The sequence below is a fragment of the Argiope bruennichi genome, chromosome 4 (genome assembly GCF_947563725.1).
Source record: "Argiope bruennichi chromosome 4, qqArgBrue1.1, whole genome shotgun sequence".
NCBI classification, from domain to species: domain Eukaryota; kingdom Metazoa; phylum Arthropoda; class Arachnida; order Araneae; family Araneidae; genus Argiope; species Argiope bruennichi.
In genome coordinates this window covers 49692180-49708637 of record NC_079154.1, presented here as the reverse complement: position 1 = coordinate 49708637, position 16458 = coordinate 49692180, and the positions used below count along the sequence as shown (strand labels likewise).

The window sequence follows — 16458 nt, the reverse complement described above, 5'->3', positions numbered from 1 at the left end:
CTGAAGTCTTACTTTGCCTCATGCCTGAATTGCATTTAGCTGAGCATAATGGAATGGCCTTCACGCCTTGGGTGACGCTACCAGGAGAATACTCTCCCGACGTACTTCGCCCATTTCACCCAGAAACACTCCCCCTCCGCGATGAGGCAGCAATGCAGGACTTAATAGGAGTATCCTCATTAGAATGAAGGTACTACTAATCTCTCTGAAATGCTGAATATATTTTTTGGAGAAATTTTAGTAGCTCCCAATTGAATTGATAAAACAAATTTAACATTGAGATATCCTTCTTGACTGGTCACAACAGAATTGTTTGGGATATGTCTAACATATATTACAGTGTCTTTAATTTGCAATTTATCTGTTGACAGGGTCATTTTCTGACCTTACCTTCACAGGATTACTGACACTTTTCATTTATTTGAATTTCATTTTTTCCCAAGTGGCACAAATCTTTTTGTGTGTCTTGCATTTAGAAAATGACAGGATTATGATGATAAAATGATTGAATATTGATAATAGAATTTAATGTTCATTTATATAAGTATTTATAATGATTTAGTTCGGTGAATAAAAAACAAATGAAGTCTTCAATGTTGGTGAAATGAGAAATTTTATACTCGTCTCCTTGGAATTTGATTATTTTTATATTAATGATGTATGGACGTTTTTATTGGGTAAACTAACATTTTATAATGAACTCTTGAATCCTTTAGGATGAGCATGGCCACTTGGTACAGATGAATGGTCCTCTTCTTATGGGCCGGGGCATCCCCATTGCCATGGTGCCTGTGGTCCCTGTTGTGAATGGGAATGAGCCAGGTGCTGTCCCCATGCCTCCTGTGCCTGCAGCAGCACTAGGAAATGGTGCAAGAGAAGTCAAATATGATGATAAAAGTGTGAGTAATTTAGAATTTTTTTTTGTGTGTTTTTCAATTTTGTAATTATTTAATTTAAAATGTTTATTTTTGATATTGATTTGTATTGCTCTTGGAAAGTGTAGAAACTTTAAGGATGCAACTATATTTTGTAGTGTGGTGGTTCATCTACATGAAAGCTAACTCCGCAGTAACTAGAAATTGGAATCGCTCTTCATCAATGAATGTCCAATAATTACTAATGTAAATGATGAAGTTGAACAGTATTTTTAAGTTATTAAAATTAACTTTAAAAAGTTTAATCTTTTTGCTTTCCACTGGGGTTTCATTTTTGATTGTCATTGCAATTGCCCAAGAAATATATTTGATTCTTTTGGGCCATAATTTCCATTATGAACGATTTGATATAGTTTCTTTAAAGTCTTCAGTAACAGATTTTTGAGATGTGGCAGAAACTATAATGAAAGATTTCAATAAAAATCATATTTTCAAATTATTTTAATTTTCGAAAAATACATTCAAGGGCTGGATTTGTTGACCATGGAAACTTGAACCAAGAAGTTTCTTAAGTACAGTTATAAGGATACTGGAATTTTTGGATTAATAAGGGATATATAAAATTTTAATACTATGATTGCATTATCTGAAATATGCATCAGATTGATTTTATTTGTTTTATGAAAGCAGAATTTTTGAAAGAAATTGCAAAAACATAATTTCTTGGTGAAGGAAAATTTGCATAGAATTTTCCAATTACTTAATTCACTATCTAATGTATAGATTTCATCAATTTATATTTCGTATGAATACTTAATATAATTAATCAGAATCTGCTTTCATAATTATACAATCAAAATTTATCATAAGACTGTATTCAGAGCCATAAAATGGCTGCTGGAGGTATCTAATATTAATAAAATTAATTTAATCATACCAGTCAACATTATAATTTTTTTATCACAATTAGAATATAATATATAATTATAATGTTATATATAAAACTAAACAATTATTCTTTAAAATTATATTTATACAATAATGATAGAGCATTCTGATTGATTAGTTGTCCTTCAAAGTGGTGAAATTGAATTGATGAATTTCTGATGAACATTGATGAAATCAATTTACTTGTTGACATGAAGACAGTATCAAAACTTCATTCTATAAAGTCTCTTGTTATGGAAAGATAGAAGGCAGATGACAATTGGTAATTTAACTAGGGATCATAAAGCTTTCATATGAAATAAAAATGTTCAAAATTGGGTACCATGATTGTGGCAGTAGAACATTGTTGAAGTTCCCCCCTTTTGGATAATAGAGAAATAAGTAGTGTTTTTTAGTCTTATTTCGGAAATGGAAAGGGTGGCATCAGTAGAGGATCTAGTGATATGGATAGGTGACAGTTAGCGGAGGATCTAGGATAGTGAGCTTTCATGTGAAACAAAACTTTAAAATTGATTTAACAGTTATGGCTAGAGAACTCTGGTGCAGGCTTTTCTGATAAAGAATTATAATGATATTTTTTCATTTGTTTTTCTTTCAAAGTGGGAAATGATGGAAAAGAATAAATTCTAAATGGTACAGCTAAAAATCATGAGGTTTCAAGTGAAGCAAAAATTAGTGATATCGGATTAGTGGTTGGGACTACATGACTGGTTGTTTCATAAATTTTAAATATATAGATAGCATAATAATAATAATATAAAGTATTAAAAATACATCTTAGACTGGAAGCAATTTCTTAGTACAAAATATTAAAGATAAATGATTAAACAAAAAATTTATTAAAAATAATTTAGAAGAAATGAAAAACAAAACAAATTGAGAACATTGTCATTTTTTTTTTTTTTCAGCCTTGATAGAAATATAACTGCTTCTATCATATTTATATTAATATTTACTAAACATTTTTTAACTGAGTTAGAGTTATTCTGAATTTCCACCAGATTTGCTATTTTTTTTAATTACAATTTTGTGGAATGACAGGAAGTTTCAATAACCAAATTATAATTAGAGGAGAAATTAGGAAGTTATTTGTTTTTATTCTATGAGATAAAAAAAAAGAAGCAAGGATCACTTTAGATTTAACAGATAAACTGTGTATGAAAGAAGCACCTTTTTCCGAAGGCATGCTAGCTATTCTATTTATTTAAAGAATGTGTATCAGGCAGTATTATCTTATCATGGATCAAGTTTATCTTATCAATAATTTGTCTTAGATATTTCTGATTCATTTTCTGAGTTTACATACATGGTAGCAATATTTATTTTAAATGAATTAGTACAGTTTATCTATTGTAATGCATATATCTAATTATTTTTTAAATTTTTTTTGTCCTAATTAATGCTACTTATTGAACTTAGCACATTGTATTTTATATATTATTTATTATAATATACAAAATTTTATTCTGTTGACTGAAATATAGGAATTGTTGATATTTTTCATCCTAGTTCAATGTGAAAATTGTTCCAAAATTAAACTGCTAGCCCTTTCTAGTAATTTAAAAAACAGTGTAATAAGGGGCATGAAAATAAGTGGAAAAGGAAGCAACATGAAATTGTTTTTTTAAATAAAGATTTGAAAAGACTTAATCATATCAAGTTACTTTAGAAATTATTGCTTTTTAGATTGATTGATATCAAATTTATGATAATGATTGCTTTAACTTCTCTTTATTAATTTATTCAGGTAATTTTACAAATTCATTTTTTTATAATATTCTCTTAAGTAAAATTTCATATTTTTAGAAATTTGAGTCTTTGTATTTAACAAATATTTTAAAACTATACGAGTCATAACTTTTATATTGGAGTTAAATTAATTAATAATGTGGCAAAAATTTTTTTATGTGGCTTTTCTTATTTTACATCCTTCATTGTTTGTAAATAAAAAAAAAAAACATAGGAAAATTATTTGGAATTATCTGTGTTTACCATTGTTTTTTTAAATTTAATAAATATTTTAATTATAAATTTTTATTAAAATTAGCATTTTTTTTTAACAGAGAATTTATTCTCCTCAACAAAGTGCACAGAATAAAAATATGAATCGAAAATTGCCTACAAATGGTGCTCATAGAATGGTAAGTTATCTTTAAATATAAATTATATTGAACTGCTTTGATCTTTTAAAAAAAATATTAGTTTGATTTTATTTTTCTATTCATTCATGGACTTGTTTCTAAAAGTATTTTTTTGTGTATGATACTTTTACTAATTTTGAATTTTGATACAATTAAACTCTTCACTATAGTCAACATAGTAGATAAATAAGTTTGCTTTTGTAAAACAAGCTAAAGTACTCTGATCAATGAAACAAATGTTTATAATGCTGCTTTATCCATTTATGTAGAGTTTGTTTTTATTTATTCAATTAAAAAACAATTTCATATTGTATTGGAAATATTGGGAAATACATTTATTGTCATTTGATTTGGAATTTTTAATTTTTATTTTTTTCCTGTCCATGTAAATTGTAAATGTTCTAAAGTTATGAAAATTTTGGAAAATGTAAATTTCTTTTGTTTTTTTTTTCTTTTTTTTTCTTTACAAACTAATGGTTAAGGCATGAGAATATTTTTAAAAAAGAATGAGAATATTTTTTTTCTTCAAATTTCTGAACAGCGACTTTAATTAGAATTTGAGTTTATACCTTTCTAATTCGGATAAGTTAATATTCTTTTCATGGTATCTACAAAATTTCTTAAAGCTATATGAGATACAAGATTTCAAAATTCATTTCAAATGCAATTTAGATGGTTTAAGTGTTTATTTTCTTATTTACGAATTCTTAAGTTTCAGCACTTCTATAGAATTATTTACACTTCACCCAAAGATCTATAGAATTACATTTCAATGTCTTCATAGAATTATGTTTCTAAAGAATTAAACAATTTCTCTGTGTAATCTAAAAATAAATTATTAATGAAATTTTAAAACTGTAATTAATTAAAATAATTTAACTGTAATTAGTGTAATTTTATTTAGTGTAATTTAGCTGTAATTAGTAAATTTCAACAAAACATGATATTTAAAGGTAAATTTTAGCTAATTATTTCCTATGTTTAAAAATATTTTTAAGTAAAAGAAATAACATTTAAAAAGTCATAATTTAATATTTAGGCCCTTTACTATAAATAAAAAGTACTCTGAAGTATTTTGTTATGAATTTGCATTTGTTTTTTGGCAATATCGCTAGTTAGCTGCAGTTATTACGGCTTTTGAGTTTAAAAATAATTCTTCGCCTTATTATTAATTGTTAACATTTTCATCTTTCCTCTCACATCTCATTTTGACTGAATAAACACCTCCTCCACATAATGCACAGAGATTTTTTGAATCTCAGAATGAACAGCATTTTAATTATTCAAGGAAATATGAGTAATTGTTGTAAATGATTTCAAACTGTGCAAATATATTTTTCTTTTATAATTTCAAAATTGGAACTATATATATATAAACTGGATATATAGCTTACATAAATTCTATATATTATGATTCAGAAATATATCAACATTACAGTAAGCTTAATTTCCGTTGCTCTCCAATGGAAGCCAAATTATGAAAGATTTTCCATAAATTGATATTTTTAAAAACTTGAATCTTTGAATAGCTGTATTAAATAGTGTAATTAAAATATAATTTATATGATTGAATTCGCTACCATCTATGAATTATATATTTTTTGAATATATGTTTATATATATGGAACTTTTTGTATGAAAAACAATGGTTTTCTTATTTTTTGAAGAAAAGTTGACATTTGAATGATGTTATTAATGCCTTTTTGAACTTATTTCTTTACTATTCTTAAAACATTTAAAAAATAAGATTGAAGCATTCTTCTTTCAGGTTATTAATTTGTTTTTTAAATTGAATTGTCATTATGAAAGTTAATTTGCAAAATTCCTTAAATTTATCATTTCTTTTTTGTACAGCCTGTGCGTCCTCTGTTTAATTCGAAGGGAGGCCAGACTCAGGTGAGGACTTCTGCCGGATCCCAAGTCTCTGGAGCTCCCCTTGGGGCACCACCCATTCGCCCCCAGATGGGAACTTACAGATACAACATTCCTCCTGCTCCTCCTCCTCCATATGCCTCTTTTCCTGCTGTTACTGTGAGTATATTAAAAATTTATTTTGATGATATAACGTGTTAATTTCAATTCAATGTAAATAATCTAGCCCAGTTTTCTAGTTAATGCTTTGAATCTAACATTATTGATAGAAATTAATTTTGAAAAGCCTTTTAAAGATATGTTTTTGTATAGTATATTCTTTAAAAAAGGAAAAATTCAGAAGAACTTTTTATAGAAGTTTACTTATTTTGTGCTGCTTATACAACTCTCTTTAGGTCTAGTCTCTTAGTCTATCAGATTGGATACTTTCTGCTGTGTAGACTTCACTGATGTGAAGAGAATTAAAAAGATTAATCAAAGATAAATGAAATATATAATTTTTCTGTTTCATATTTGGATGTAAATCAAATGCTTTTATTATTCAGATGATTTTTTTTCATCAGTTTTATATATAAATTTTGAAATGAATGAAAGAAGATGCTGTAAAAATTTCCACAAACCCAGTGTTATTCTGTACAGTATTTTTTGGGTTATGATCCACAGTTTTAGAAGTCTAGCTTAGAATAAAACATTGACAACTTGAAGTATCAAATTTTTTTATTTATTATTAATTAAGAATTAAGTATTTTTTTGTTGACAATTTATATTATTCATTTCATCATAATTTGATAATTGCAATTTAATGTTGAAAGGAATAAATTACTTTTGTTTATGTACAGTGAATGAGAATGGGCTATGTGCACTTGCATAGGCTATGTGCATTTAAGCAGTTTAAAAATTGTCATCAAGGCTAACATTTTGGTGGAATTATTGAGCTTCTCATTAAAAATTATATGAATATATAAACTTAATTTTTTTCGTTTAGATGCTGTGAAATTATTCTTGTAAATAATAATGAAAATAATTTCTTACATATGTAAGATCAGTTAAGATGATTGGGAATGTATAATCTTGGGAATGAAAAATCTTAATGTATAATTTTGAGCAGATTTCAAAATTTTGAAGATGAAATTTATGTACCTACAATCTGCATCAAAAGATTCACCTGAAAAAAAAATTATATAGCCCATAGTAACTTCATTCTAAAATATTCTCTTATTTCCTGAGCGCATTCCACTTTGTCAGTATAATTAATTTAAGAGAAGCTTTTTAAAATGCTTAGGTCGGCAATTCATACGCTCCACGTGAAGGGATAGTAAAATGTCCAGTAAGCACATTCTTTTTAAAAGATCCAGATTCTTTTTAAAGATGACTTGTGATTGCCATGCGTCAGAAATCCCTATCAGAATCTTAATAATATATTAGCACTGTGAAAAAATATTTTCCCTATCAATATCTCATGTTATATAAGACCAGGGATAATTTATTTTTGGCTCTTTCTCCATTTCTTGTCTAATCTGTTGCTGTGAGCAGACGTGCCTTGTTGATACACACACACACGAGCAGAGGTGCATACACACACACATACACATTTAAGTGTGATTTTTTTTAAAAAAAAATTTAATTTTAATTTAAGCAAATTTTTTTGAAAACTTGTGAAAATAATTTTTGTGCAATAATATTTCCATATCTTAAAATTTTAAAAAATTATTTTTTTAATGATACAAGTTTAATAATCATACAAATTTTGGCTGAATTAAGAAAAAGTTTAATTTACAGCAATAGATTACATTATTTTCCTGAAATTTAAACAATTTTTATTGTTTCATCAAATACTCAATTGCAGAATTGTCTTCCATTGTGGAAAGTAAAAAAGAAAGAAAAATTCTATTTATATCTACGTAGTTTATAATAACTGTTAAATTTAGATGATAAATGAACCATATATTTTTAATAGTACTATGATGTCAAGAAATCGTTCTCATTAGAAAGATTCATTGTCTTTTAACTGTTTTTCATATGAATGAAGCATATGTAAGACAAATTAACGTAACTTTAATGTTTGACAATTTCACAATATCATGGATTTAAAGTTATATCTAAATGATTTAACTGAATTGAAATATGAAAAATATTCCCTGCAAACCATTTGGTTGTGAAAAATGACTAGTAATAAATATAATTATATGAATAAAATTTAAAATTTTTAAATAATTAAAATTAATTAACAATAAGGAACTAAACACCAACTTATTAAATTTTGGTTTTAATAGAAAATGTGCCATACAGACCTATTTCATTTCACAATGGACTTTATATAATAGTTATTTTTGGATTAAAAAATATGTAATTTTTTAGTACATTTCATGTTTTTATTTTAAAATATATAATTTCAAATTAGTTTCTTTCAGAATAATTCTATACAACCCTTTTCATAAATAAGCAAAATAATAGAATAATCATTATTTTTAAAAAATTAAATACATAAGTAAATTGAGATGAATGATGTAATAGTTAATTATTTATTAATGTTTTTTCTCATCTGCCATAATGTCTGGAAATATATATGATTATTATAAAATTGAAAAAAAAAATGATAACTTTTGCTTTGTTTAGTAAAAAGTAGATATGATATAAAAATTTCTAAAAAGTAAGAACTCATTTATTTTTATTTATCATTTTTCTTTCTATCTTTTATTTTTACTCATTCATTTTCCTTTATAAATCATGTATAATGCATTCAAAAAGTACTTTTACTATAAATTCAGAAATGTTTCATCAGTCATTTAATTCAAAATTTCAATGGTCATTTTGTATTTGCTATTTCATTAAGGGGCTATCTCCATATATAATATAATTTTTTCCCTGATCATTTCAGTATGAGTTATTATTTTTTTTTTCATGAATTTATGTGCATTGGGATATCATTGTATATCATTGATTGTAATGTTCATTATTCATTTTAATATAAAAAATAAACAAACCATAAAAACTGATAAAAACAATCTTGGTTTGCTGTTTTATACATAATTTGTAAATACTATAGAATCTCTTGACCAGCAACAATAGGTCATTACTATTGTCAGAGAAATTTTTTCCCCTCCCTTAATAATTTAATAAATGCTTCTAGATTTTATGTATGCACGGTTCATTGTGTCATCTACAGAAATTGCATATCAGATGCCCATTTGTCATATTTGTTGGATATTTCAGTTGAAACTAAATAGATATTATAGACAATCTTTATTTAAAATACATGCATGTAATTCCATTGTTCAGAAAGGAAAATTAAACATTTTAAATTAACAGTCATGTTACCATATGAAAGTTACATATTTCTTTATATGATCTCATAACTTGAAATGCTTACTTTCTGACAAGATTGTTACTAATTTACAAAACAATTATTGTATATAAATTATTATTCATAAAATCATACTGATAGAAATAAATACTGTATGGCAAATTTTACAAGTTGGCAATCCTTTAAGTGTTTTTTTCCATGTCCTTGCTCTGCGTATCATTTTCCTTTTCATACTTTTCTTCTTCCTGTTCATTTTCCTTCCTTGGTGTTTATTCGATTAATTTGTTATTATTCGATTAATTTGTTATTCTGTGAATTAGGGAGCTAAATTGTCTATATCTATTATGGCCTGTATCTTCTCATTAACCTGTGACATAATATAAATAAATTTTTTAAACCTAAATTTGGTTATAAATTTATACTTTCAAAATTGTTATTACTTTGATATTGCTAATAATTGCATTTCAATGAATTTTTTCTGTAATGCAAGCCTATTACTTTTATTATTATTTTTACTATTTTTAACTTTATATTATTTGAAATCTCTTAAAATTAGTATTAAATTATAGAGGGGAAAAAGACAACTGATTAGAAGGAACAATTTTGCCAATTTTAAATTTAATTTTTAATTTTTGCCTATGTAAATGTTATATATATTATTCCGTCTGTCCAGTATTTATGCAGTTGTAACTTCTTATGAAATTTAGTTTATTTTACTATCATTGAAAGTACCTAAATTAATTCTAAATTATTGGCGCAGACCCTTGCTAGAATATGTTTCATAACATTCATGCAAAATGAGAAGAGAAATTATTAATAACCACTTCAAAATGAGTGTAAATGCAAGGGTAACAAAATTATGAATGCTTCAAAATGTTTATTTTTACACTTGTGAAACCCCAATCTGACCTCAGGATGAGAAATTTTAATGTATGGGAGCAATCTTTTGAAAGGAATATGAACTAATTATGAAATGTCAACGAAAACATTTTGTCCAAAAAGCTTAATGCACTTGTGCATCAATAGTCTTAGGTATCAAATTCTGCACTAAATTAGAGCACAGTGTTTGGCCCTGAGAGGAATCGAGTGCAAACACACACAATGCATCGTTTGTCCCAAAGGGATTAAGGTCCTGTAGTTCATTGTAATGTATATATATAATGCAAAGAGCAACACAATTTTATCATTGAAATAGTGAAAATTGCATTTGCAATGGAGCATAACATTATTAATCATGGAAATAATTTTCAGGACTGATTTCTTTTGTACAAATTATATAAAGAAAAGACATTTTTATCTATCCAAAATCTGAATATTGCAACTTTAGTTCATTTTATCCCCCCTCTTCTTCCTTCCATTAAAATAGCTGCATATTTAAATATGTGCACCTGAACTTGAAAATATACATATTAAGCTAAATGGCTGAAATCAAAATTGTGAATATGCATAAAATTTGAAAAATGTCAACAGGTAGCAACTTGAGCATTGAGATTTTCATTACTATTATTACATGGACAATTTTTATAATTATCTTTAACCTTTAACAGGTTGACAATAGGAAGGCAATTAGAATTATAAATGATATTTATGATGCCAGTTTAGAACGTTGACAATTTGTCATTTTAATAGACATAAAAATAGTGATGATAGTATTGTATATTAAACAACTTTAAATTTATTTTTATAGCTAAATAGAGATAATGAATTCAGTTGAAAATTTATGAATAAAAAATTTGCATACATATTGGAGTAAGTTAAACTTTATAATTGTTCCCTATTGTATTCTGAGAAGTTTTTTTACTATTTAATGCTTATTTTACACTCATTGTAGTGTAGTCTTATTGTTATCCATATTATAAACATTGTCCTTCAACTGTTGTTATAAGGGAGTAAAGATGAATTTATACATCTATGTAAGTAATAATTCTCGCCTGTCCTCTACCAATCTACTTTTTGAAAATAATCTCAGAAACTTCACATTTTTTATAGGAGTGGAGATCATGATAGAATCTTTCAATCCCGATTTCTGTACAAGTTTTACAGTTTTTATTTCATTTGTAATAGCATGATGTCTAGATAAGTAATAAGTGGCCATTTGCTCCCGTTCTTTCACTATTCATTTGCTAGGGACATTGGAAAATTTGACACAGTTTCCAGCCTAAACATCTGGATGCATTGCACCACTTTGCATGCATATCAGACCTACATGACTGTTCTATATTTATTTAGCGAGTCCCAGAAAAGTGGAACCAATGTTGATTTTCTCAAGTACTACAATTAGACATAAACTTCTGATTACAAAGTTTTATTAAATAATGTATGGAATTGTATGCAAACATTCCAATTTCTGTAGAAGTTAATAATAAAAAAGATTCAAAAATTAAAATTTTATGTGGTACCCATAGTAAAAAAGTATCAGTTTGTAGAATGTTTCTCTTAACATTAATTTATAAGCACACAAAATTTAATGCTTCTATCTGCAAATTTTGCACAAATATTAAAAGGTAATTTTTTTTTTTTTTTTTTTTTTCATGTTGCAGATTGACGTTTGAAAGTTCTTTGTTGTATATTTCTGCACTAATGCAATTGATGCAATGCATTATTAAAAGAGTGAAATCAGAAGGAAGCAATACATTCAATTTACAAAAAAAAAAAGCATTAATTGAAGTGCTATTAAAACTTTTTTGAAATGAATACTTTTGATGTCTTCACAAAGCTATGTTCTTCTAATACTTTTGAATTCATTTCATTTCACTTCATCACATGTGACATTCAATTCCAGGACCAATTAAGCATAGAAGAATTTAAGCAATTCAAAATTCAACAATAATCATGGTCTGATTATTGTTGGTTAGTTGCCATTTATTATTTTAAAATGTTCTTTGCATTTATTTTGGAATATTGAGTTTTGAATTAACTTTTCAATCTAGTTTTGCCTTCTAGCTTGTTGAGAGGATCCCCCCCCCCTTCCTTTTACAACTTACAAATCAATTTGAACTATGTTTCTTAAAATAAAGCAGCAAATAGTTTTGTGTTTGATCTATTGACCTATGATTACCTGTGATCTAATGACCTATGTGTGAAAGAAGAAAATATATTAAGTTTTCAAAATCAATTTGAACTATGTTTCTTAAAATAAAGCAACAAATAGTTTTGTTTCTGTGATCTAATGATCTATGTGTGAGAAAATAAAGCATGTTAAATTTTCAAACACAATTTGAGATTTTGAATCTAAAAATGATACAAATTAGAAAGGTAAATATTTTTATGCTGTCTAATCAGGCAGACAATGGTAAACAATAATATCTACAGATGTTTATGTTTCACTGAATGAGGTTTGGCATTTGGAGGTGACCATTCTCAAATTATTTTTAAAAGGGAAGAAATGTGCCAATTAATTCTTAAAATCAAGATGAGATTTCATAGTCCTCATAACATCTATTGATTACCTTACCTTTTGAGGTTTGTAACAAAGTGTTATTTCTAACATGTTTAAAGTGTTATTTCTAATTAAAGTCTAATTGTTATTTCTAATTAAAGTCTTATTCTAATTCTAATTAAAGTCTATTTCTAATTCTATTTTTAAAAAATAGAAAGAATCAAGAATTACTTCTGTGTGTTTATTAAATTGATTAATTTAAACTTTTTAAATACAAAATCATTGAATTACATTTTATTTATATTTCTTTAAGGTTTAATACTATCATACTTTGTTATTTAATTGATTACTTTTTTAAGTAGATAATGTTATAATGTGTGAAATTTTGTAGGTAACCCCTGCAAAGCTTCATTAAAAAATTTCCGAACATTCTTATATTATTCATTTTTTAAATATTTGTCTTGATGATGCCTTGTAAACAAAAGATCTGTTCATATCTGATATCCGTAAAGCAGTTATTCTACTAATATATTTTTTTAAATTTCATTTTATGCATTATAAGATAACCTGTTTAAGAGTTACACATTTAACATAAAAATTCTTTTGGGCAGGGTTGTTCACCTTACAAGGATTTTTTTACACTTAAATTAGAATTTTGATGGATTAAAAATTAAGATTTCAGTTTTATTGGTGATCACTTCTGAACACATCAATGCACAAAATATTATTTACACTGTCTTTAAATTCCAAAATTATTTCCTTTGATATAAATTTAATTGTAGGATTTTGATAATTAAAAGTATTTTTGATTGCTTTTCTATGGTACTTTTCTTTGAAACTCAAGTGAAACCTATTTCTTGTTGAAAAACATTATGTTCAACAAATAATTTTAATTAAGATTTTTTCCTTACTTTTAAGCTATGAAAAGATAGTAAGTGATTTTTTTTAACTTATAAATATTAGATTTTGTTTCTCTCTTCCTATTTTAAGAAAAGGATAATTATTTCAGAATTAGATTTGTTGTGATAGTTTTTTTAAATGAGTTTGAATGAACAACACAAATGAATATGATTAATTTGATAAGCGTGCCAACTGAAGGCTGCTGTTTTGTGTTATGGAACTCGTATATGTTCAAAGATACTTTATATATCATTAACATTGCAGTTTCAATATTGGTATTAAATTTTAAGAGGGGTGAATATTTGCATCTTTCCATCCTTTCTATTTAAAAAAACAACAAAGATGGTTTTTTTTTTATTATTATTTGCTTTGGATATCATTTTATATATGTCTGACATCTTAGCATAGTATGTGATTATTTTATTAAACCTTAAATTACCTCCTGAATAAAAAAAACAAAAAAAAAACATTTTGTCACTTGTTTTGATAATAATAGAACTGATTAAAGTTAGTATAAATTGTAGATCGAAAATATGTGGATCAAAATTATATATAGGCTTCTAAACATATGTTGAGAAGGAGTGAAACTTTTTTCTAATAATGAAATTGCCCAGGTTGAATTTCAAATACTGCTGTTGCTGTTTTTTTTTTTTTTGTTTTTTTTTTTCATTTAATTACTTTAATGTAGAGCATTATGGAGAATTAATGCTTGCCTGATTGCAAAAAAATCATGATATGATCAGAGAAATGAACTTGGTCATTAAAGGGTTGTCTTGGTGATTATGAATATTTTTTCCATATTTTTGCAAGCCAAAATAATCAATCAACAACTTATTGCTTAACAAATGAAAAAAAAAATCAATAAATTTCATTGAGGAAAAGCATGTATAAAAAATGAGTGAGCTGTTTAAAAAAATTAAGAATTCAAATGCCATGCTAAAATATAGAATGCTTCAATTGTATTTATTATTATTCATAACTAAATCCTTCTGAAATGGGGAAAAATGTTCCTTGAATTGGCATGAGAATAGAAAGTTAGAAGAACAGAAAGAATAGAAGTTTGTTAGACTCCATTTCACTATTATGTAATCCAAAGAATCAAGTATTTAACAAAACACACATTAAATAAAATAGGCAGATTAACAATAATATAATTTACATTAACTATAAAATATTTTCTAACTATAAATCATTAACTATAAAGTATTTAATTTTAATGTTCAGAATGTGTTATTTGGTAGCACTTTACAGTACAATAGAATTCTGTACTTTTTCTGTACATTTTTAATAAGCCGTATCTCATCAGTACTTCCTGCTATATACATTTTTATATGTTGAAATTTTTTCCAGTTATATTTTAAGAAGATTTTTTTGTTATTTAAAGTTCTTTATAAATTCTTTATTCAATTTTTACTTGAATTAGACGTGTGCTTAAAATGCGACGTAAAATTTCATGTTTTCACACAGTTTATAACTTATTCGAATTCCTTCCACAAGGTGGCAGCACGGATTTCTCGATTTTCTTTTTTCATTTCATTCCCGTGACCGCCCTCGCGTTGCATAATCGTCGAACACTTCTCATTTCAATAGTGAAAGACGGGTGGTTGAGGAGCCTTTGAAGGGTTTTAGATTGTCGACGTATTCGAATAGAATACTTTTTAAGTTCAGTGGTTGTTGTGAATATTTTTATAAAGGGACCATCTCCCGAGTAGGCGTATCCTTCGGTCCGGCAAAGTAATCGGCTGTCCTTCGCTACCCCCTCCCCTTCTTTTCCGTCACCGTCGAACGGGATCTGATTAACATCCTTCCCCATGGTGGAATGTCTTCTTCTTTCTGCCGAACCTTCACCATTTTGTGTCATTTTCCTCGAACGGGTTGAACGATGTTCCTCCTGATAGAAAGATAGTGGTCGTCTACAGAAAGTGGTTGATGGGTGAATTGTTGACCAATGGATTCTGCAATCGCCTGGTGATGCAACAGCGGCCCCGCGACCCCCACTTCCGCCGTGGATACCCCACCCGTAAGGTAAGTCCCCCTTCCAAAAAATGGAATCGGCAATATTTACAGACCAGAATTTAAATGGACCAAGGAAGTTAACTTTCAAAAGGCGACACTATGCCTACATAATGTCAATTAGATTAGTAAAATACTGAAGCCTTTTTATAGTCGAAATTTTGCTTATCTTATCAAAGATATTGTAAAGGAAAGTCGCCACTTATTTCTCAATTTTGATTCTAATGAAAAAAAAAAAAATAATAATAATAAAAAGAAGCGGAAGTATAGAAACAATGTTCTACATGTAATCACAGGCAGCAATTTTAAAACAAATTTAACGACTTATTCTATATTATTCAAGGACACATTTTATATACAATTTTTTGTGATGATATTTTTTTAAACTTGTTACTTATTTTGAGTGTTTAAAAATGTGTATACAATGAAATGTATTAAAATAAGTTTTTAATCACTATTTACTGAGTGAAATAAAATTTATTTTAAACTTCAAATATTATAAAATTGATTATATATATATAACATTGCTAGTCTAGTAACAATCCAGAGAAGGAAATTAATTTTGACTTGATAATCAAAATAAGTTGTTTCATACATAAATTATACAGTAGATATGTATTATAATATACATGTTAGTATAAATATTATATTTGTCAGAAAATAATATTACTTTTCTACAGAAGTATAAAATACAATAATTAACATTTTCATAGCAACTTTAAATGTTTTAATAAGATTATTAAGATAACTTCTTTTACAATTTTATTATTTCGAAGCGAATGGCAATCTTTGAAGTTGATTCAATCTGTTTGCTACAACCACTAACATAAACGAAAGGATTTTTTTGTGTATTTTTGTTAAGTTTTATATTATTCATTTGTATAACATTAACTTTGATTCGTATATGTATACATTTTGAAATTCTTTGGCATAATAAATTATTCCTAAAATACTGAGATGATAGGTGTTTTTTAGTTAACATATCTGTTTAGGTTGCATTAGAAGTATAAAGAAACATTAAAGCAT

At 26.5% G+C, this 16458-nt stretch overlaps 1 protein-coding gene across 4 annotated transcripts in view; it reads left to right on the top strand.

The window, feature by feature from the left end:
* LOC129965555 (RNA-binding motif, single-stranded-interacting protein 2-like) overlaps positions 1-16458 on the top strand; it is a 59605-nt gene that overhangs the window by 4662 nt on the left and 38485 nt on the right. For all 4 annotated transcript variants that reach the window (XM_056079549.1, XM_056079551.1, XM_056079548.1 and 1 more), the window contains exons 2-4: positions 717-899; positions 3887-3964; positions 5819-5995. In XM_056079549.1, coding sequence (XP_055935524.1) covers positions 717-899; positions 3887-3964; positions 5819-5995 — 438 coding nt within the window. The remainder of the gene's footprint in view (positions 1-716; positions 900-3886; positions 3965-5818; positions 5996-16458) is intronic.